The sequence below is a fragment of the Neltuma alba genome, unplaced genomic scaffold (genome assembly GCF_004799145.2).
Source record: "Neltuma alba isolate B1F8T4 unplaced genomic scaffold, ASM479914v2 tig00011587_pilon, whole genome shotgun sequence".
In the NCBI taxonomy this organism is placed as follows: domain Eukaryota; kingdom Viridiplantae; phylum Streptophyta; class Magnoliopsida; order Fabales; family Fabaceae; genus Neltuma; species Neltuma alba.
Window position 1 is genome coordinate 79750 of NW_021636240.1, and position 22218 is coordinate 101967.

Genomic DNA, 22218 nt, shown 5'->3' on the forward strand with positions numbered 1-22218 from the left:
GCTTTAGAATCATTCACAATTGGTTGTCCATCAGGGACATCAATTTTAATAGGAGCATTAACAGCTGGAATATGTGATTTTGTTACTCTCTTCGGGTCAGTAAATGCATCTGGTAATTGATTTGCTAAACTTTGTAAATTGACTATCTTTTGAACTTCCAGTTCACATTCTTTTGTGCGAGGATCAAGATGAGACAGTGATAATTCTTTCCAGCTAATGTCCTTTTCCAACTTCTTATTTTCTCCCCTCATTGTTGGAAAAAGTGACTCATCAAAATGACAATCGGCAAATCGAGCTGTGAACAAATCTCCTGTTGAGGGTTCTAGATATTTTATTATAGCGGGAGATTCATATCCAATATATATTCCCATCCTTCTTTGAGGCCCCATCTTGGTACGTTGTGGGGGAGCAATTGGAACATGTACAGCACATCCAAAGGTTCTTAGATGGGAAATATTTGGTTCATGACCAAAAACCACTTGTAAAGGGGAGGACTTGAGATAACTTGTTGGCCTGATGCGAATTAACACTGCTACATGCAAAATTGCATGTCCCCAAGCAGAAATTGGGAGATTTGATCTCATAAGTAATGGTCTTGCAATTAATTGTAAACGTTTGATTAATGATTCTGCAAGTCCATTTTGTGTGTGCACATGAGCCACAGGATGTTCAACATCAATCCCAAGAGACATACAATAATCATTGAAAGCTTGTGAAGTAAATTCACCAGTATTATCAAGACATATTTTCTTGATAGGAAAATCAGGAAAATGTGCTCTTAATCTAATTAATTGAGCCAATAATCTTGCGAACGCCAGGTTACGCGAAGATAATAAACAGACATGCGACCATCTTGTTGATGCATCAATTAGAACCATAAAATATCTAAATGGTCCGCATGATGGATGTATCGGTCCACAAATATCTCCCTGTATGCGTTCTAGAAAAGTGAGAGGCTCACTTTTTAGTTTTCCTGGTGATGGCCGAACAATTAACTTTCCCTTGGAACATGCATTACATGAGAAAACATTGGATTGTGGTATTTGTTGACTTTTCAATGAATGTCCACATGAATTCTCAATTATTTTTTGCATCATAATTGTCCCGGGATGGCCTAACCGGTCATGCCAAACATTAAATTTGTTATCATTTACAAACTGCTGGTTTATAATGATGTGTACTTCAATTGTACTAATAATTGTGTAGTACAAGCCAGAAGAAAACGCAGGCAATCTTTCTAGTGTGCATTTTTTACCTGAGGTTGACTTTGTAATAGCAAGATATTCTTGATTTTCCTCAATTGTTGTTTCGATATGGTATCCATTCTTGCGGATATCCTTAAAACTCAACAAATTTCTTTTAGACTTAGTTGAGTAAAATGCACTATCAATGTATAATATTGTTCCTCCAGGTAACAATATATTGGCTCTTCCAGAGCCTTCAATCAGTTTTGCACTTCCAGATATAGTCTGAAGGTTGGCTTCTTGCATTACCAAAGAAGAGAAATACTTTTTATTTCTAAGTATTGTATGAGTTGTTGCACTGTCAACAAGACATAAATCTTCATTATTGACGTCAATAGGAGCCATTCTTCGTTACAAGGAACATAGTCAAGAGAGGGAGGAAGAAACAAAATTAATAAAAGGAAAATACTCGTAATTTTATTAATTTGGAAAGATAACAACATTGAAAGTAGAAACTTTATAAAAGAAGATGAAAAAGAAAAAAAAATCATAGAAATTTAACTTCACTAAAACAATTTATTGTTGAACATTCCCATCACCAATCAGGTAATCAATCTTTCCATTAGGATCGGTAAAGAAATCAGCAATATCCAAATGAGTGACATCCATGTTGCCATAATCAGAATCGCCCTCTTCATCAACAAAATTGGTTTCTACCCTTGGCATTTTGCCGTTGCCTTTACTTTTATTTTTAAGCGATTCTTGATAAAGGTCAACCAAATATTTCGGTGTACGACAAGTACGTGACCAATGACCATTCCCACCACAACGATAACACGAGTCTTCAGAGTGGTTATTACTTCCACTAGTTTTTCTCTTGCGATTCTCATCATTCTTTGTCCTCTTTGAATAGGAATTTGAACCACCTCGATTATGACCACGACCATGTCCACGGTCAATGCGACGGCCTCGTGCACGTCCATGTCCTCGTCCACGACCGCGTGTTGGTCCATTTACTACTACATTCACTTCCGGGAATGGAGTGGAGCCGGTTGGACGGAATTCATGATTTTTCATTAGAAGCTCATTATTTTGCTCAGCTACAAGAAGGCAAGAAATTAGTTCAGAATACTTTTTGAAGCCTTTTTCACGGTATTGCTACTGCAGGAACACGTTGGATGCATGAAATGTGAAGAATGTTTTCTCCAACATGTCTTCATCAGTGACTTTTTCTCCACATAATTTCAGTTGAGAACTAATTCTAAATATCGCAGAATTATACTCACTAACAGATTTAAAATCTTGTAGGCGCAAGTGCATCCATTCATAACGAGCTTTTGGGAGAATGACAGTTTTCTGGTGGTCATACCTTTCTTTCAAATTGTTCCAAAGTACGAGTGGGTCTTTAATGGTCAACTATTCCATTTTAGTCCTTCATGTAAATGATGGCGTAAAAAGATCATAGCTTTAGCCTTTTCTTGATTAGATGCCTTATTTTCTGCCTTAATTCTGTCTCCCAGACCATTGGCATTTAAGTGAATTTCCGCATCTAGTACCCAAGATAAGTAATTCTTCCCAGTAATGTCAAGAGCCACAAACTCAAGTTTTGTAAGGTTTGACATGATAGCACTTTGTTAGAGCCCTCGTGCTGATAACGTGTTGTAAATAAAGAAGAAGAACAGAGAAGAAAGAATATCAATAAGAGAGAGTATTTCTCTTTCTATTCAATAGGGTGCTGAATACATTGTACATGGCCTCTATTTATAGGCACGGCTTTACATCTTTGATAGCATCTACAGATATAATAATAAAAGATAATTGCAGATAATGGGGATAATGGGAGTTACTGAAGATATTGGGAGATAAGGGAGATAATGATAGATACATGGACATCCATAAAGATATTATATTCACAACAAATTGGAGTCTTATATTTAGGATCAAAATAAAAGTCAAACAAACTCTTATATTAAAGAACGGAAGTAGTAATTATCAGTTGTCTCATATGTAATTTTGTGAACATTTTGTCCGTTGTCTACAATCATTTTTATTGTTTATTCTCTTTTGCTTTTCCATGTTTTCACTCACACCCCCCTTTTGTTCTTCTTCTTATTCTTTTTTTGTTTTAAAAAAAATCCTTCAATAGTGTTCAATCTGTTCGTTAAGGATGAAGAAGAAAGAGGAACAAAGATGATGAAACTCAGATTAACCAATAATTACAATAACAAATATGAACCAAAACCAAACTTTTGGGATGATACATAAGGTAGGAATCTATGATAATGTTCTTCTTTGACGAGGATTTAACTATTACATTTGTTTTTTAATATAAAAATTAATTTGATATTTAATTTGATCTTAAAACATAAGATCTCAATTCAATTTTTTTATAATATTTATTTATTTTTTTAAAGTAGTCTTTATAATAGTTACACGTGTTAAATATTTCATCAAATAATAGTTATAGGCTTTTAGCTAATACACATAATTAATAAGGGTATTTTAGGAACAAAAACACTAATTTATTATAAATAATTAATTTAATTAATTTTTTTAATTTACTCAAATTAGTCAACTATTTCTTATATTAAAAACCAAAGATTGTACTCCTCCGGTCCTTAATATAGGACCCAATTGTTAAGTTGGTTTTGTTCCTAAATATAAGACTTATCTCTCATATTTATCAATTTTCTTTAAATTACTCCTATAGATACTCTCTCAACCATAATCAAGTAGAAGAGGGAGAAAGGATATTAAGAAAGTGATTATGGTATTTTAGAAAAAAATTGTCACATTTCTTATAATTAACTAATTTACCAAACTTTTTTAATCTAATCAAATTAGTTAAATAGGTCTTATATTAAGGATCGGAGGAGTATCATCTATGCTTAAATGACGTGCTAAAATCTCATATCTCTAACATCATTAAATCATTATTGTTTACTCGGGTTGGGAACAATATTCACTTACGTAAAAATATGCTCTTAATCAATTATAAAAGTAATTTATAAAAAGGTTAATATAATCTTTAGTCTTTTAAATTTATCTTTATTTTGGTTTTAATCTCTCAATTTTCAAATCATAAGTTTTAGTCCTTTTATGGGTAAAATGGTCCGGGTCTTTATTGTATTATAGAAACTAATGTTTTAACTGAAAAGAAATTTGAGGGACCAAAAGTCCAAAACCAATGATTTAAAATTTAAGAAATCAAAACCAAAATGAGAATAAACTTAAAAGGACTAAAATTTATATTAATCCTTTCAATCTTTGACATCTTACTAAAATAATAATAAATTTAGGGAGAGTTATCAAGAGATCCCAAAAAAAGATTTAATTACCAAAAAGTCTCAATAACAAATGATGGACCTGAACATATTTTTATTCCCTACTCTAAAACTTGTCATTATATACTCTTTACTTTACTTGTTAATAGATTTTAAGTAATTATATTTTTTTTTTAGGGTTTGATTGTACTTCTCTTGTAAATTTATGACTTTTTATGGTATACTGACGAAAGGTTCGCTAGAATTTAATGTTACACGTCAATGACATAAAAATAAGGAATCCTTTTTTTGATAGGACAGCAATGTAAACATCGGATTCGATACTACAAAGCACATCTATTTTATTTCATAAAAAGAGATATGCTTATATTAAATACTTATGAATATAGGTTAACAGTATTTTGATTAAAGCATGATACTATTTTCATTAACAATAAAATAAAATGTATTTTATATTTTATAATGCGCACCCATCTGTATCACCTTGTACTTGTCCTTATCGATAGATACTTTGACAGTAAAATGAAAACTTTTTCGGTTTTAAAGGTGGAATACAAAAACCATCTCATGGGTCCTTGTATTGATATGATGCTTTTAATTCCTTTTCTTTTTTTTGTCCGAAGTCCAATAATGGAGCAACATCTTAACAGGTTCTTTTTTGTTCCAAAGAATCTCAGGCAGGAAGAGAGCAAGCTTGTCGCTCTGAGACTTCTTTCTTTGCTTTCTCCTTCTCAAGCAAATAAAGTCTTTCAGCTTCTGGGATTGCTTGTATGATTGTCTGCAACTTGAAATTCAACTCTTCAACCTTCTCCATGAGCCTGTCATTTGTAAACATCCCCAGAATCACAGTGTGTATGGTTTCCCAACTCTCTATTATTGGTAAAGCTATTATTACTGCAGAACCAATGGTTCCCCACCCTATTGCAATCACAGCCCAGAAATAGAAGTACCCTTTACTAAACTGCCCTGTTCAAATCAACAAATCACAGCATCAGTTTTAATGAACTATACTTCAAATATGTGTTCTATGTATCTTTATGATTAGATTAGTTTAACTAAGAATTTTTTTTTTTTAAGATTACCTGCTGGGAGGGAGAGAATAGGCCATATTATAGCTATCAAAACAGTGAAGGCAATACCCCACTTCACTATCCATGCTTTGGCCTTTAACAGCTTTTCTTCTCTGAACTCTTGTGCAGGAAGATCAGTTTTTTCCTTTTCAACTGTTGTAATTTGTCTGGTGGTGCTCCAGTCATAGTTCTGAGGCCATAACATGCTGCTAATGGCATGAAGTACTCCTCCAGTTAGGATTGAGACAAGGTTTCCAGCTAGCATAGGTGCATTTCTACCTGTTGTATCGAGGTTTATCAGGCCATATTCGATCTTGGTGACAGACAACCATGTAATGATTCCAAAGATACAACCGATGATTGTTCCAAGGATGGCCCCACTTGCATTTGCTCTTCTCCATAGAAGCATGAATGCAATGGGAAGAACTGCTGGACCAATCAAAACTCCCATTGAAAGGTACATCCAACCCAGAGAAACACCAGCTTTGTTTAGGATAACAGCTAACAAACCCATGAAACACCCAAATCCTAGAACTACCCCTCTTGACACTTTAAGGATTTTCTTTCCACTTGCGTTGGGATTTATGTAAGTACGGTAGATATCATATGTACACAAAGAAGACACTGCAATTAGTTCTGATGAACCAGCTGAAGTCACTGCCCTGATCAATATATCAAAATAATCAAAAGTCAAACAGTAGTTAACTCAATTGGTCTAGTCACACATCACATGTTAATCTTTATCATTAGATAAATCCTTCAAGTTGGTATCAAGTTATGTATTGAAGGAGCAAATTGTAACTTACATAAAAAGCATTGTAAGAAGAAGAATAGATCCTCCTTTTCCCATTAAAGCCACTGCCGTAGCAGGCGGAACAAGTCCATGGCCTGCCTCGCTTTCATTTATGGGCAAATCAAGGGCCAAAGCTCCAAGACCCAATGAAGTAGCCAAAGAAAATGGCACAGCAAACCAGACCAATCCTCCCAACAAATAGCCCTTATGAGTTGATGAAGGTCTTGCAGCAATGGCACTCACCCAATATCCCTAGAATCAGCAACATTATCAATTTAAACTTTGTTCATAGATCTAATCAGATTCCAATAGAAGCTAAGGGTTATGCTTACATTATCCACAAAGACAGTGCCAAAGTTGCCAACAATATTTATGATCCCAAAAACCAAACCACCTGAACTCAGCATTGTCAGGTAAGATCCTTTGTAATTGCCATTAACAGGACCACATGATTGGCCATGATGTGACATAGGCTCCTGGCATGGTCTTGATCTGCTTGCAACCTCTAATAAACGGTTGTAAATAACACTTGGGCTACCAAGCTCACTGCTTGCCGTATACACAAGGTACACAAATATGACCAAAACAATATGCACTGAAAGTGAACAATAAACAAATACCCAGTTAATTATCGAAAGGGATCAAAAACAAATCTTAGCTATACCAGATTTACAAAAAAAAGTGTTTGTGTGTAGTTTAAGTGACTAAAATTGAAGTGAACAACCTATGACAGAATGTATATAGCTTGCCAAGAACGTGGCTTTGAGGCCTCCAGCTAGAGTATAGACGATTACTCCAAGTGGTATAAGGAAGCTAGCAGCATAAATGTTCACACCAGTTAATGCATTTACTACTGCAGAACCTCCAAGAAGCAACATGGCCGTTACTATTATGTTGGTCAAGAAGCAGAAGATGAGGAATACAATGTGTGCAGGTGTTCCCCATCTGAAACAAAGAAGATGTTATATCATTTAAACTGACAGAAATCTTGTCATTGATTCAAACCCAATTAACTTACCGAGCTTTGACAATTTCACAAACAGTATGAGCATAAGGAGCCTTTCTTTTAATCTCTATGGCCATGATTCCAAATAATAATACCTGTTCATTGTAATTTCAGCCTAATTTCACTGTCTAATCATATCAAAGATTACAAGTTATGTTTGATGAAGATATAAACTTCATGCCTGTATAGTAGCTCCACTAGCATACCAGAAAGGCCCACTAATTCCATACTCCCAGGCAACGTTAGAACTTTGCAGGATTGTCGCAGCCCATGTCCACTAAATAAAACCATAGTGGTGAAAGGAAATTAAAGATTAGTAATTTCACAATCAAGCACCAATGCTTTCAAAGCCATAGTGGTCTCATACCAGACATCTAAAAATGAAGCAGCACTTTAAATTACTTTGAAATAGTTTTATTATCTCTTGTGGGTCCCATTTTATATATCTGTATTAGTGATTCTTAGTTATCTAATAGTTATATTATGATTTATGAGGTCATGAGTGAATATGTTACCTGAGACACAATTACACTAGCAATCAATCCTGTTTTAACACTTCTTCCTGCAGTATTAAACCATTCAGAAGTGTGGCGGGACCCAACATATCGCTTCTCCAGCCATACCTGATCCACAAGCACGTTTAAACAAAATGATCAATAACTTAATTCTGATGCCTTGGAAGTTAAAGGGTATCTTACTGATAAGAAAACATGGAATTGGAAGAAGAAAAAGCTTCAGTTCATGACCTAACGTACATGACAGAAGAACAAAGAAACTACATAAAGAAAGTGAAACTTGTAATGGTTACTCACCAAGAAAGAGGTGAAGATAGCGAAGAAAGCACCAAAACCAAGAATGACAGAGTATCCAACTCCCTGATTAAGCACAGGTTTGCCTTCAAAGAAACTGCTCTGCCTCACACAGCTGCCTCCATTTTCAGAAACATGATAATATTTTGCAGAGAACTCAAAGGGTGGACACTGTGTTGGGGAAGCCATGAGGGAAGAAGGTGGAGGCACAGGAAGGTACTGTTTTGCCTTAGAAAATTGCAACTGAAGTTTCCCAAGCCTCCATTGCTTGGGGATTACTAAGCAGAGCGGAAATTTAATGGCTTTTCTCTTGGGAATTACAATGGGTTTGAAAAGTCAAAGGTATCTATCGTGGCCAGAGGAATCTTTGGTCTGGATTCAAAGTTCAATCAATCATGGAGTATTTTAAGTCGCAAGTGTTGAAATTTGGACGTTGATATTTTTTTTGTCATAGGAAAGAAGCCAATAAAAAACTGCTCTCTTGATGGTTAATTGAGTTGCCAAAGCATTGTGTTTCACTATTTAAGTATTTTCTTAAGTCACAAAAAAAAAAGCATTTTCTTAATGAAATTATAATTTTTTGTTGGTCAGTTTCTATTCGGGAATGATTGATCTAGATTTTCTGCCCGTATACGCTATTCAATTAAGGCTATTACACAAAGTCTCCAGCTAAGTGATGCAGAATCTCATGTACTATTAACCTGTCAATTATGGCTATTATACAGAATATCCAGCTAAATGAAACAGAATCTCATAAATTTAACCTGGTCATTTAATTTTATAAAATATCTTTTCAGTCCTTTAACACCATTTGTCTCAAATAACTTTTTATGCAAATTATTGTTTTGCTAACATTTAAAATTTTAATGCTAATGTCTTTTGTCATTGACATTATTGGGGTTCTATCACTAAAAAGACACTAAACAAAATTAGAAGACCAGAATAAAATATTATACGAAACTAAAGGACTAATCAATAAAGTACGCTTTTGCTTCGTTTTTTTAATTAATATTTTTTAGGCCAATTTCTTTAATTAATTGAAAAACGCTTTTCAAGGAGTGTTTCCTTTTTTCTTTTTTGGGGGAACTCAAGAGGCGTTTCTGAATCCCCAGGATGCTTTCTCCGGCCGTGGTCTGCCCGTATGGGCTTCGACCCATAATCATGAGAGCCCATCTATGACACAGACAAGCCCATCTCGTATAGTCAACATTGGGCCTAAGACCGCACCGCATCTCATTATCATCTTGGGCTGAATCTCCTTTTAATGCCTTCATTTTTCTGAGCTAAACTAACAAGTTAGTTTAGTTGATAAAGAATCGGCTCATAATCTATAAGATTAGAAGTTTGAATCCCTCTATCAATGTGAATACCTTATTCATAACTGATCTGTAAGTATCTCTATAGACTCAACTAAACTTTTTTTCTTGCCAAAAGAAAAATTCTAAGGTGAAGTTTTATTTCGGTCATTGTAATTTTTTTTTCAAAAAAAAAAAAACAACTTGACGCAGTTTGTTTATAATGCATTGGATTTGACAAAAATGATGACCAAAATTAAAAAAAAATTAATTCTATAAAATAATTTCATGAAAGAATGTTGAATAACTCTTAAACGTGATGTATAGTCTCACCTTTTCGTTGAGAGATGATGATGCTACGAATCTGAAAAATATATACACAGCATCCATATCATATTTCATTTCAATTACCAAAAAAAAGTAAAAATAAAATAAAATAAAAAAAAGGGTATTTGGACGCGTCCGCACAAGTTGCTGGCTGCGTCGCCGCGAAACTCGTGGCTTCCGTGAGCCACACGAAAACCGAACCTTCTTGGTCCCCAAGAAATGCCAACTTTATTTACAGGCCAAAAAACATGCCAACTAATTATTAATATTTATTAATTATTAATTAATAATACCTTTTAAGTTTTAACAAAAACTTGAGCAATTTGTTCCCGATGTACTACCAAATTAGTACACACCTGCATCCGCCGCCAGTCACGAGGTTGGTGTACTACCAAATTAATATTTTTTAATCTTAATATTTAATATATTTTTTAATTGTTCTTAATTATTGATTTTCTCTCTTTTTTATCATATTTTTTCTTATCACATTTTTTCACTCAATTTTTTTTATTTTATTATTACGAGAACATATTTTTAACTATTATTCATGAATTAGTTATCTAAAGTTTAAAATATTAACAGGAAGGAGTAATAATAATCAAAATTAAAATTAAAATTTTTTCCTGCGGAATCCTTCAGTTTTCTTTTTTTGGCCAACGCGTGGCAGTCTTTAATTACAAAAACGGTCAAAGCGACATCGTGATATTGACCAAAGCCACAAAATTATCCCCACAAATCGGGACCAAATCTAATTAATTAGGCGGCTCTCGAAAAATCCAGACGAAATATCAAAGATATTTCCACCCTAGTCACGTTTCAAAATGTTCCAAGCCTCTCATAAACCCCAAGCCCTCCAACTATTCCAGGTCAAAAAAACAAAGGCCTCCAATTATTATTTTATTACTTGGCCAAACAAAATTATTATTATTGTATTACGAAACCGACTCTGTCTATATCGCATATAAATTCCCAACCACACAAAAGCTTTTCCTCACAACTGTGACCCGGCAACATATACTTTTCTTTCTGATTTCTACGTTCTCATTTTTTCTTGGAAAGCAAGACTCTTCACTGGTCCTTCCTTCCGCATCCCGCATTCTAGGATTCATCGGAAAATGATGAGCCGTGGTGTTATTATTACCCGCAGAGTCGGCGTCGCGGCGGGCTCACGTTTCTTCTCTACTACTGGTTCAACCGCTCGTGCTGTGGCCAGTGAGGCGGTGTTGAGTAATGCAGCCAAGGGGTTTGGTGATCAGGTTGGGGCAAATGTTGCGAATCGGGGTTACTGGCTAAGGGTTCCGGTGATCAACGGTGGCCGGGTGCGCTATTCGAGCACTTTGTCGGTGGAAGAGAAAGAGAAGCAGGATCTCTCGGGTACTGCTTCAAGCGGCAGCAGTGTGGGGGGGAACAAAGACGAGAAGGGGGTGAGTTATTGGGGTATTGAAAGCTCGAAGATCACGAAGCCAGACGGTACGGAATGGAAGTGGAATTGTTTTAGGGTATGCATTTCATTTATTGTGTTTTCTCCTTCAACGTTTTCGTTATCGATTGATTTGGATGGGGTTACTGATAATTTGTGCGTGATGGCTTTGATTCGAAGCCATGGGAGACGTACAAAGCGGACTTATCGATTGATCTGAAGAAGCACCATGCGCCGGAGACTTTTATGGACAAGATGGCTTATTGGACCGTCAAGGCTCTCAGATGGCCCACTGATATATTCTTCCAGGTATGCACAGTATCTCTTCTGAAATTATCTAAACTAGCACTGTTTTCTCTCCATTAGCCTGCTTTTTATTCATACATCGAATGGCTTATAGAAGATAATTTTCTGCAAAATTTTCTGGTCTTTTTTTACTTGTCTGGAATCATGGGCTTGCGAATTCGGTTTGGTTTGCCAGCTTGTCATTTGTGGCAGGATGCACAGAATTTGGATCTAGAATGACCTAATATTGCACATGACGGTGTGGAGTATTAGATGACAGAAAAATTCTATTCAATTATCTCCAATAATTTTTTCGAAAAAACTATCCACAATAATTGGGCTGAGGCCTGGGACGATGGAGTTTACCTTTTGAAGAATATTCTTTCCCTTTAAAATCACTAGATAAATATTTTTTAAAATAAAATTAAAATCAAAATTACATTGGGACACTCGTGTCATGTAATTCTAATTTAATTATATATATTGTATGGTTATTAGTAAGTGATGATTTTTATCAGGTCGATTGATTTGAATTGGATAAACTGATGGCTTACAGGAATTGAAATGGTTTGAATGTGATAAATTGATGGCTTACAGCTTACTGGGCTGTATGTGATTGTGATTATACTTATATGTCAAGTTGAGCCAAACGTTGGACAATAGCCCAGTAAGTTTCTTTGAGGTAATGGGGTATTATCCAACAGCCCAAACTCTTGGAATAAGATATCGGTCGGGGAAAAAAAAAAAACTAACGGACGTCTTCACACAAATTCGAGAGAACGCCCGAAATAAAAGGGGGGGGAAAACTGGTCAAAAGATGGGAAAAATCATTGGTTGAAATAAACATGATGAGAAAATTTGGCACAAGAGAAGAACACTTGTAATCCAGTATTCGTTGGTTAAAATTTTATTTTCTCGCCAGATTCTATAGTGGGTTCTCTTGCTAATATATCTTATTGGAAGAAAACCTTAGGATTATCATTTTCTGTTGTTATAATTGCTATACAACGCTAAAGATTCTGATCTCATGTACGGACCTAAATGTATAGGTGCAACGAAATTTGGGAACTTAGTTTATATGCATTCTCTTTTGTCTTACATGGTGTGTACGCAAATGACACAGAGACGGTATGGATGCCGAGCAATGATGCTTGAGACAGTGGCGGCTGTACCGGGCATGGTAGGAGGGATGCTCCTGCACTGCAAGTCGCTGAGACGGTTCGAGCACAGTGGTGGCTGGATCAAGGCACTGTTAGAGGAAGCAGAGAACGAGCGTATGCACTTAATGACGTTCATGGAGGTGTCAAAGCCCAGGTGGTACGAGCGAGCCCTGGTCATAGCCGTCCAAGGTGTGTTCTTCAACGCCTACTTCTTGGGGTATTTGATGTCCCCTAAGTTCGCACATCGCATGGTGGGATACCTGGAGGAGGAGGCCATTCACTCCTACACTGAGTTCCTCAAGGAATTGGACAAGGGCAATATAGAGAATGTTCCAGCCCCAGCCATTGCCATCGACTATTGGCAACTTCCGCCTGACGCCACTTTGAGAGATGTCGTCATGGTCGTTAGAGCTGATGAAGCCCACCACCGTGATGTCAACCACTTCGCATCGGTGAGTTTTTCCTCCCTGAATTATTTGAGTTGTTTGTGACTGTTGACGATGTGCGGTACACTTCGTGATGGGCTAATCAATCTGAAGGAATGGCTCAAGTGTTATGTGTGGTATTTTTTTGCTAGTATTTTTTGAGCCTTGGAGTGGATGGTTCATGTTTAACTGAAGAGCTGGTTAGGACACCGTCATGAGATCATAATATTGATGATGTTTGTGGGTGATAAAATTGCAGGACATACATTATCAAGGACGAGAACTGAGGGAAGCGCCGGCTCCTATTGGATATCACTAGAACCTGACTGAAATTTGGCCCCCCTGAGAACGGAAAAGCTGGTCATTTTTTTTGTTTGTGGTATGAATAAAATACTACTGTTGCACGTGACATTTGATGGTGCTGTGATGATGTAGATTGGCGAGGGTAATGTAAATATAGAGCACCCGTTATGATAACAATCTGTGTTGGCGGAAAAAGAAATCCAAAATGTGATAGCTTTATAGAAGATGGGCAAGTATATTTTGACCGTTCTTTTGTCCCGTCATTCTATGTCACTGGGCTTTCTTCTCCCCGGCAATCCCCGTTCTTCGCTTGCGTTTGCACACAAATCCTTCAAGCTAATTCAAACTTTTAACTCATTCAAAAAGTCGATGACGCAATGCAGCCGCTCTCGAAAGACAACTTGTAGTTCTGTTTTGTTTTCGATCTGTTCCTCGCTAAATAAATAAGGGCTCAGTTGCATAATATCAGGGAAATAGCACGAGGACGTGTTGGGTGGGATGAAGGTGTGGCTTGGACATAAATACGAAGCTACCAGAGAGGAGGCATTTGTCAAATATGCGCCATGTGATTCCACCAAGGTTTTGGAATGATTCTAGAGCTGGTTTGGAATTACCTCTTCACATCCTAAAAATATACAAGTTAAGATATAACTCTTTTTACATATTTATATCTTATTTAGTAAATTATAATTGAAAAGTTATTTTTAAAAGATCTTATTACCATTTTCAACAAGCATGCCGAATGTCACTTGCAATTTTGCATTGCTGCAAAGAGTTTAAATTTCCTTCTCTGCATCTCAATAGCTTCCTCCGTTTAAGCGTTCACACCACCTTCCATTTCGAATGAAGCAACATTGTCTTTCTATATGACTCTTCATCTCTGTTTCAAACACTCTTTCGGGATACCCAAATTCAAATTGCTATTTGTACGTTCTACACTGCTTCTGCGTATATGACGAGTTAGTTATAACAGTTCATGTTTTTTTCCCCCTATACAATAAAGCATTTACTTATATACTACCTTCCGTTCTTAGTATAAGAGTTTGTTTAATTTTTAATTTGATCTTAAATATAAGATTGAAATTCACTTTATTTATTTAGTTACACATGTTAAAGTTTCTATTAAATAATAGTTTTAACTAATACACATGATTAATAAGAGTATTTTAGAAAAAAATAACACATATTTATTATAAATAATTAATTTAACTAATTTTTTTAATCGTCTCAAATTAATCAATTAGATTTTATATTAACAATAGAAGGTGATATATTTTTAATAAAATATCTTTTGCACTTATGAAGCCCATGTGGAATGAATGTCTTCCTTCCATGCAAATAAAACGGATCTCGTAATTTTGTTACTCTTTATCAAATCCCCTGCCTCAATTTGGTCCCCGTGTTTTGTGTATTTTTTTCCCTCAACTTAAGGCAATTTGATCATATTAAATTCGACAAAGCCTTATGATCAAACCAATAAACAGAACCTCAGTTGGCGTTTTTTTTTTTTTTTGAAAAAAAAAACTATTTGTTTACGTAAGTGATGACACCATGAATCTGAGAAGAATTATTATTTCAATAACAACAAAAATCGGGGCTTTATCGTAATATTTTATTAACCCATTCATTGAACATTAGCGCCCGCCCACGGGATCTGCAGAGCGGTTAAATCAAGCGGGTTACGTGGCCTACTCAAAAACCCGGCCTTCTTGCTCCCAAAGAAATGGCAACTTGCTCATAAGCCTAGAGGGATGCCAACTTATTAATAATTTAGAATATTACATTAGTTTTGATAGACAATACCAATTTGTTATAAATGTCTTAATTAAGTCATAAATATACAGCGATTAATCACAGAAGTAGCCCCATTTAAGTCATAAATTTAGTGCGGATCTATTTCAAATATAATTGTTCCCTGAAAAAAAGAAAAGGAAAAAAAAAAAACTATATTTAAGCCAAGAGTATTCTTTTCTGTATTTGAATAGCATCGCCTGTACCCAGACTATGTAGTGGCCATCGTTTTCCCAAGAAAGAGCCCAAACCTCTGATACAAGGCCATAAACTTATCCCAAAAATTTTGGATTAAGTTGAAAGGCTTCCGGTTCTCTTGGGTAAACATGATGATAGGCATCCTTTTGTCAGATGTTATTTTGTGCAAGACATGTCAAACACTAAATATAGACACAATTCTTAACGAGAATTCGAATCTTGCATGAAAATCAAGTTGTGTAATATGTTCTCTGTAACAATCATTTCTATTTTATTACCTCCGGTCTTTAATATAAGACTATATTTGACTTTTTGTTTGGTCCTAATTATAAGACCCCAATCCATTTTGTCTATCATATTTATGTATTTTTTTTTCAAAATAGTCCTTCCAATAATGATAGTTTAAGCCAATACACTTAATTAGCAAAGATATTTTAGGAATGACAATACTTATTTATTACAAATAACTAACTTAACTTACTTCCTTAATCTCTTCAAATTAGTCAATTAGGTCTTATAATTAGGACCGGAGGTAATATTATCATTATAATTCTATATTTTTTTTTAATTTAAAAAACGAATGATATTTTACATTTAGCGTGTTCCTTTTTCAATTTCATTTTATTACACTTCAGTTTACAAACCAAACAAGGTCAGAGTGGTCAATCTGCGTCAATAATCATATTATCAAGTGAATCAAACCAATTGAATTTGGATATGCAAAGATGATATCCATTGGATATATTTCTCGTTTGGGACATTATTATGAGATTAAAAACTAGAATAATATTCATGTCATAAATAATAACTCACACTGTGGTAATAATTACTTTAATTTTAGTAGAATTAAAATACTAAAATTTGAATGGTCAAAATTGGCATAAAATATGAAACAACCTCAATTGAAGGGCAAAGGTGGGTTCCCACAAGCATCAAAGATATTTTCACTAAAAAATTCTTTTACAAAATACTCTCTTAAATCAAATTAAACCCAACCCTTGAAATAAATAATAATTTTAAGACGAAGTCGGTTATAAAATCCAACAACGTGAGCCCGCCACGACTGTAACCAAACAGCTAGTAACCTTTCTTTCTGCTCTCTCTTCGTACCATATTTTCTCGGCGGGAAGACGAGCTCTCTCTAAGGGTCCTTCCGCATCCCACATCCTTGGATTCCTTCTCAAATGATAAGTCGTGGTGTTATTATTACCGGCAGAGTCGCCGTCGCGGCGGGCTCACGGTTCTTCTCCACCACTGGTACAACCGCTCGTGCTCTGGGCAGCGAGGCGGTGCTGAGTAATGTAGCCAAGGGTTTTGGTGATCCAGTTTGGGCAAGTCGAGCGAATCTCAGCTACTGGCTTAGGGTTCCACTGATTAACGGTGGAAGTGTGCGGAATTGGAGCACTATATCTGTGGAACAGAAAGAGAAGCAGGATGCGTCGGTTTCTGCTTCAACCGATAGCCGTGTGGGCAGGCAAAATGACGGGAAGGGAGCGGTGAGTTATTGGGGTGTTGAACCGGCGAAGATCACAAAATCGGATGGTACAGAATGGAGGTGGAATTGCTTTAGGGTATGTAATGAGCATTTCATTTCTTTGGATTTCAATTGCGGGACTTTCATAATTGATCGATTTGGATGGAATAATTATTGATGAATTTGTTTGTGTTTGATGGTTTTGATTTGAGGAAGCCGTGGGAGACGTACCAAGCCAACCTGTCGATTGATCTGAATAAGCACCATGCGCCGGCGACATATTTGGACAAGATGGCTTATTGGACTGTAAAGGTTCTCCGATGGCCCACTGATATATTCTTCCAGGTATCTATCTAATCCCATCACACAAACAGTTTCCTTTCCCGATCTTTTTTATATGCCTTGAATACTGGTCATGCATATTGTTCATGATTTTCTCTCCTTCTGAATGTTGGTCATGCATATTGGGTTTTTGGTTTTTGGCAGGGTGATCCGTTTATAAAATTTGGATCCAGTTTAGCGTAATATGGCACATGATGACTCTGTAGAGGTAGTGGATGACTGAGAATTCCAACTTTCTGATTCGTTTTTTTTTTTTGGCCAAAAAGTCTAACTTTCTTTTTATAGAAGGAAAATTCTGTTCAATTAATCAGGAATTATTGGTTTGACGCGATCGAGTGTAGCCGTTCAAGAACCAAAAAAATAAAATCATTAATTTTTCATAAAAGATGGAATATCTTTTCAGTCCAAATGCTAGGATCATTACAAGAGGGGGAAAAACTGAATTCTAAAACATGAAAATAAATATTTTTGACAATAAAATTCAAATCAAAAGCAATTTAGCATGACTTATTGACTTGCAATTTAATCCAGTAACAAAAAAAACATATAAAAATAATTTTTATCATATAATCAATACATATTAAATAAAAAAAATAAGCTTAGTTTCTGTGTGATAGGATCCTAAACAAGTGGTGAAAGGTTGGAATCATAATTTTGGGAATGAAGTAAATCGCGTTGTCATGGGTAGCCTACAGAGTATTAGTTCTAGTGTCCTAAAAAAAAAAAAAAAGAAGTAATTTATCGATTAAAATAAAATAACCGTGGCAGAACTAAGAAGCTGTAAGGGAATAGTTAAAAATCTTATTTAAATGTTTATAAGATTAATATTATAAAAATTTATTTCAACGTAAAAATAAATATAAGGTGAGAATATTATTGCATTCAAATTTATTTATAATATTAAGGTCTTATTCATTAGTTCCTACTGTAATAAAATTCCTCCATGATCTCCATTATAATAAAATTTCTAATCTTGCTATTAATATATAGAATAAGACTTATTGTGAAAAAATCATTTATTATTTACTATACAAATAAGTTTATAACGAGTAAAGAACATGATTAAATTTTATCCAAAAAAAATGATTAAATAAATTATAAAGAGAAAGGATTTTGTGGAACAGAGAAAATAAAAAGAAAATAAAGTGGAGGGTTTTAATTCGTAACTACTGCACTGTATTCTATCTTTATCACTTGAACTGGTTTGCTATGTCATTAGTTATAATTAAAAATGAAATTAAAATTTTTCTTGAAAAGTCTTTAATTTGGTTTATTATACTTTATATGCCATCAAATTTATTTATTATGATTAGTCCAGATAAAGAAAAGGGAAAAGAAGTTGCTGATCCAAACAAAACCATAGCCACTTGAGAATGAGTGGCCTTACCTGGACTAGAGCCTTGGATATCAGACTATGTTAGCTTGGACCGTTTCAGCTAACACCCCCGACTTTAAAACTACTGCACTTGCACTGCATTCTATCTTCAAAGAACAATTTTTTTTTTGGGGGGGGGGGACTTTTTGGACGGGAGGGATTAAAAATTTGAAGTTAAAAGAATGTTAATTACACTAATTAATGATATGCGGGTAAAACCATGGAGAGGCAGCTGCCTCGAGTCCATTTACATTTGTTTCCGTCCCTGCTTAATAAGTAGGAGTATATTTACTTGTAAATTGAGGTGGCACATGATTTCATTGCTTGCCATTCTCTCTGCTCCGCCTGTATGGCCGTCTGTGAACTTGGACACATCTTACGTCCATTTGTAGTGGTTATGTTGGAAATAAACATGGTAAGAAAATTGGCACCATGGTTTTTTTGTTGAGTTTCTCATCGGATTCAATCTATGCTATATCATTTTCTCATGTTGATGTTACCCGGCAAAGCTAAAGATTCTTGCTTCAAGCTTGCGGATCCAAATTCTACAGCGTATCCCACACAATTTGGCAACTTTATCTATATGCGTTCTATGTTTGAAAGTTGTCTGTCTTATGCATGGTGTGCACACTAATGTAACAGAGACGGTATGGTTGCCGAGCAATGATGCTGGAAACAGTGGCGGCTGTACCGGGCATGGTAGCAGGGATGGTGCTGCACTTGAAATCGCTGAGACGGTTCGAGCACAGTGGGGGCTGGATCAAGGCACTGTTAGAAGAAGCAGAGAACGAGAGGATGCATTTAATGACGTTCATGGAGGTATCAAAGCCCAGGTGGTACGAGCGAGCTCTGGTCATAGCCGTCCAAGGCGTGTTCCTCAATGCTTACTTCTTGGGCTATTTGCTGTCCCCTAAATTCGCACACCGCATGGTGGGGTACCTGGAGGAGGAGGCCATTCACTCCTACACTGAATTCCTCAAGGAATTGGATAAGGGAACTATTGAGAATGTTCCGGCCCCGGCCATTGCCATCGACTATTGGCAGCTTCCACCTGGCTCCACTTTGAGAGATGTCGTCATGGTCGTTAGAGCCGATGAAGCCCACCACCGTGATGTCAACCACTTTGCATCGGTAAGTTTTTCCTCTATTAATTATTTAAGATGTTTGTGATCGGTGCACTAAGATATTTGTAAGATGCATAATACAGATACCTGCGCTAAATTAGGTTGGTCAATTTTGTTGGGAATGTGCTAACCTTGGAGTGAGTAGTTTTCCCCTTTGATTGGATAGCCGGTTCGAGTGTCCGGAATAAATTTGAATTTTGGTTTTGTATTGTGGTAAGATAGTACTGATGGTGTTTCCCTGTAATGAATTGCAGGACATACATTATCAAGGGCGAGAGCTGAGGGACGCTGCAGCTCCGATTGATTACCACTAGAAGTTGAGATTTTGGCCATCGGGGCACGAAAAATGTTGGTCTTTAGTTGTGAAGTTGTTTTGGGTATGAATAAAACACTGTTGCCAGTTGAAATGGCTGTGCTCTACTCTGACAATATGTATAGAATACTGGCAACTTTAATGTAAATACTAATAATGTGCCCCCATCATGTTAACAATCGTTCACATTTGGGGTTGTACTGTAAGAAGACTGCGTGGTGAATCCTACTTGATAAAGTTTGTTGTCCTAATCATTTTGTTGTGATGTATTCTTCTGTTCGTTGATTTGGATTCTGTATGTCATAAAGACAGGGACTGCCATTTTTAATTCATGAGTAAGATGGGGATTTTAGCATTTTGGAGATCTATAGATCTGCGATAATGGTCCAAAGTGCTGAGATTCCCTTGAGAACAGAGGATATCTGATGATTCTACTGAAGCGAGCAAGTTAAGCTTTCTTCAGAAGTTTCATGGAGGTTGTAAAGTTTGTAATCGGATCGCTATTAGCCTTACTCATGAGAAAAGAAGACTCGTTAATTTCTTCATAACTGATTAGAGAGCAGCTTGTTTTTCTTTTGATAGGCCGAGAAGAAGGCAGACGAATGAAGATAAAAAAGTTGAGGTGGACGAGAACCTGATGCTCACTGATTTGTTGGTTTGCTCTTGGCTCGCTTGTGTATGTTTTCTTTCCCTGTAAAAAGCGGTTTATTCCGTCACTTTATTCTATTCCTTGGGAGTTGTGAGCACAACCTGCTTTATAGTTTATTGTTGTCAATCAGAAATCAGAACTAGACAATGAAAATATGGTGACCCTTGAGGCTGAAAAAGAAATATATAGTGACCCACCTTTTATAAGAACTAGGAAGCAGTTAGGAGGAGGAAAGAGAGTTGTTTTTTTGGATGCACCAAAGAGGGCACGCGATCCACCATATATTGTTGATTAATCCTCTAGGCATCATGTGATTAGTGGTTATAAAATGGAAAAATGAAGCATTTAGACCCTAAAATTAATGTGGAAAATTAGGAAAACAAGTTCTTCATTAAAAATTTAATCAAGTTCTTCTCACTAATTTTTCATCCATCACACTTTCTACTAATTAATTAATATCTACTTGATCTCAATTAAATTTTTACACCAAATTACTTAATTATAATTATGATTGCTACATACTGAGATAAGACGAGAATGAAATATCCACCGTCAGACACAATACTCGAAAAAAACAAACAGAAGAGGAAAAAAACACAGTTCAGAAAGCTCTCGGGTGGTCCAAATCAATTATGGTAATTAATAGCTTTTTTAGCATGAGTTATTTTTTAAAACAAAAGCTTAAACTTGAGGTTTTACTATCAACTTTATTTTACTCAATTGAATTATCATTAATATTATGGCTGGAAACTATTTCTTCTTTCTTTAGTATGTACCAATTAATAGAGAGAATTCGGAAAAAAAATTATAAATTAGAAGATATAATGAATTAAGATTTTATATTTATGATCAAAACAAGCTTTTCAAGTAATTTATATATTTAGAATAAAAGTACTAAAAGGATCAAAATATTGATAATGACACAAAAAATATAAAGATGAAATCAAAGCATGGTCAAAAATTATCAAGTTGTTTATATCTATTAAGTTAAATTTGTAGGTAAATTTATAAGTACACATGTATTTTAAGAGCTAACAACAGAAAAATAATAAGTTTTCATATAAAAATTTACACATCCTAATTTTAACAACTAATAATAATAATAAAATAAAAAATTTATAAACACTAATTTACATTATAAAAAATGAAAAAAATTTACAAATATTCGTAAATGAAAAAAGGAGTATTTGGGTAAGATCAAAATCATAATTTATGAGGTAAATATATGAAAAAAATTTAATTTATAAAAAAATACTTCTAAAAAGTGATTATTGAGATATCTAAATATTTTTAAAGCTCCGGTAAGCCTCAATAACGTTATACACATGTATTCTGCACATTCCCTACGAACCACGGTTTTCCTCACTCCTAACACGCTTTCTTCCCATGTCTGTTTAAGTGGACCCACTGGCCGAAAAGACAAAAAGGACCCACAACAAGCACACTCACGATCCCTGCCAGGCCTTTATATCGTGATGACAATATAGGCACCGGGAATTAAAGTTAAGTCCCAAAAAATAAATTTGTTGAGTAATTTATAACGATAAATTTTAAAATAAATAATGATAACTTTTTGTTTTTCATTAAAACT

General features: G+C 35.3%; 3 protein-coding genes across 3 annotated transcripts; 2 read left to right on the forward strand and 1 right to left on the reverse strand.

Moving 5' to 3' along the window:
- Positions 1-4895: 4895 nt before the first annotated feature.
- Positions 4896-8427, reverse strand: LOC114715340 (urea-proton symporter DUR3). The gene is made up of 9 exons (XM_028900156.1): positions 8150-8427; positions 7853-7960; positions 7519-7614; positions 7350-7432; positions 7056-7276; positions 6664-6926; positions 6345-6583; positions 5551-6200; positions 4896-5434 (listed from the first exon to the last, which is right to left on the reverse strand). Exons 1-9 carry the CDS (start codon positions 8333-8335, stop codon positions 5142-5144), a joined length of 2139 nt encoding a protein of 712 aa, XP_028755989.1. The 5' UTR covers positions 8336-8427; the 3' UTR covers positions 4896-5141.
- A 2368-nt stretch (positions 8428-10795) lies between these two features.
- Positions 10796-13637, forward strand: LOC114715341 (ubiquinol oxidase 2, mitochondrial). The gene is made up of 4 exons (XM_028900157.1): positions 10796-11267; positions 11369-11497; positions 12597-13085; positions 13318-13637. Exons 1-4 carry the CDS (start codon positions 10884-10886, stop codon positions 13375-13377), a joined length of 1062 nt encoding a protein of 353 aa, XP_028755990.1. The 5' UTR covers positions 10796-10883; the 3' UTR covers positions 13378-13637.
- Positions 13638-16431: 2794 nt separating this feature from the next.
- LOC114715378 (ubiquinol oxidase 1, mitochondrial-like) lies at positions 16432-20235 on the forward strand. Its single transcript, XM_028900220.1, has 4 exons — positions 16432-16921; positions 17041-17169; positions 19184-19672; positions 19920-20235. The coding sequence occupies exons 1-4, from the start codon at positions 16535-16537 to the stop codon at positions 19977-19979; spliced, it is 1065 nt and encodes a 354-aa protein (XP_028756053.1). The 5' UTR covers positions 16432-16534; the 3' UTR covers positions 19980-20235.
- The last annotated feature ends 1983 nt before the right edge of the window (positions 20236-22218 follow it).

Excerpts from the sequence above, each read along its gene's own strand:
- LOC114715340 (XM_028900156.1), bottom strand. The coding sequence starts at position 8,335 with ATGGCTTCCCCAACACAGTGTCCACCCTTTGAGTTCTCTGCAAAATAT. Across the intron at positions 7,277-7,349 it reads TGTGAAATTGTCAAAGCTCG|ATGGGGAACACCTGCACACA; the intron begins GTAAGTTAATTG and ends TCTTTGTTTCAG. Across the intron at positions 5,435-5,550 it reads TATTCTCTCCCTCCCAGCAG|GGCAGTTTAGTAAAGGGTAC; the intron begins GTAATCTTAAAA and ends TGATTTGAACAG.
- LOC114715341 (XM_028900157.1), top strand. The coding sequence starts at position 10,884 with ATGATGAGCCGTGGTGTTATTATTACCCGCAGAGTCGGCGTCGCGGCG. Across the intron at positions 11,268-11,368 it reads GGAAGTGGAATTGTTTTAGG|CCATGGGAGACGTACAAAGC; the intron begins GTATGCATTTCA and ends TTTGATTCGAAG. Across the intron at positions 11,498-12,596 it reads CCACTGATATATTCTTCCAG|AGACGGTATGGATGCCGAGC; the intron begins GTATGCACAGTA and ends CAAATGACACAG.
- LOC114715378 (XM_028900220.1), top strand. The coding sequence starts at position 16,535 with ATGATAAGTCGTGGTGTTATTATTACCGGCAGAGTCGCCGTCGCGGCG. Across the intron at positions 16,922-17,040 it reads GGAGGTGGAATTGCTTTAGG|CCGTGGGAGACGTACCAAGC; the intron begins GTATGTAATGAG and ends GATTTGAGGAAG. Across the intron at positions 19,673-19,919 it reads ATGTCAACCACTTTGCATCG|GACATACATTATCAAGGGCG; the intron begins GTAAGTTTTTCC and ends AATGAATTGCAG.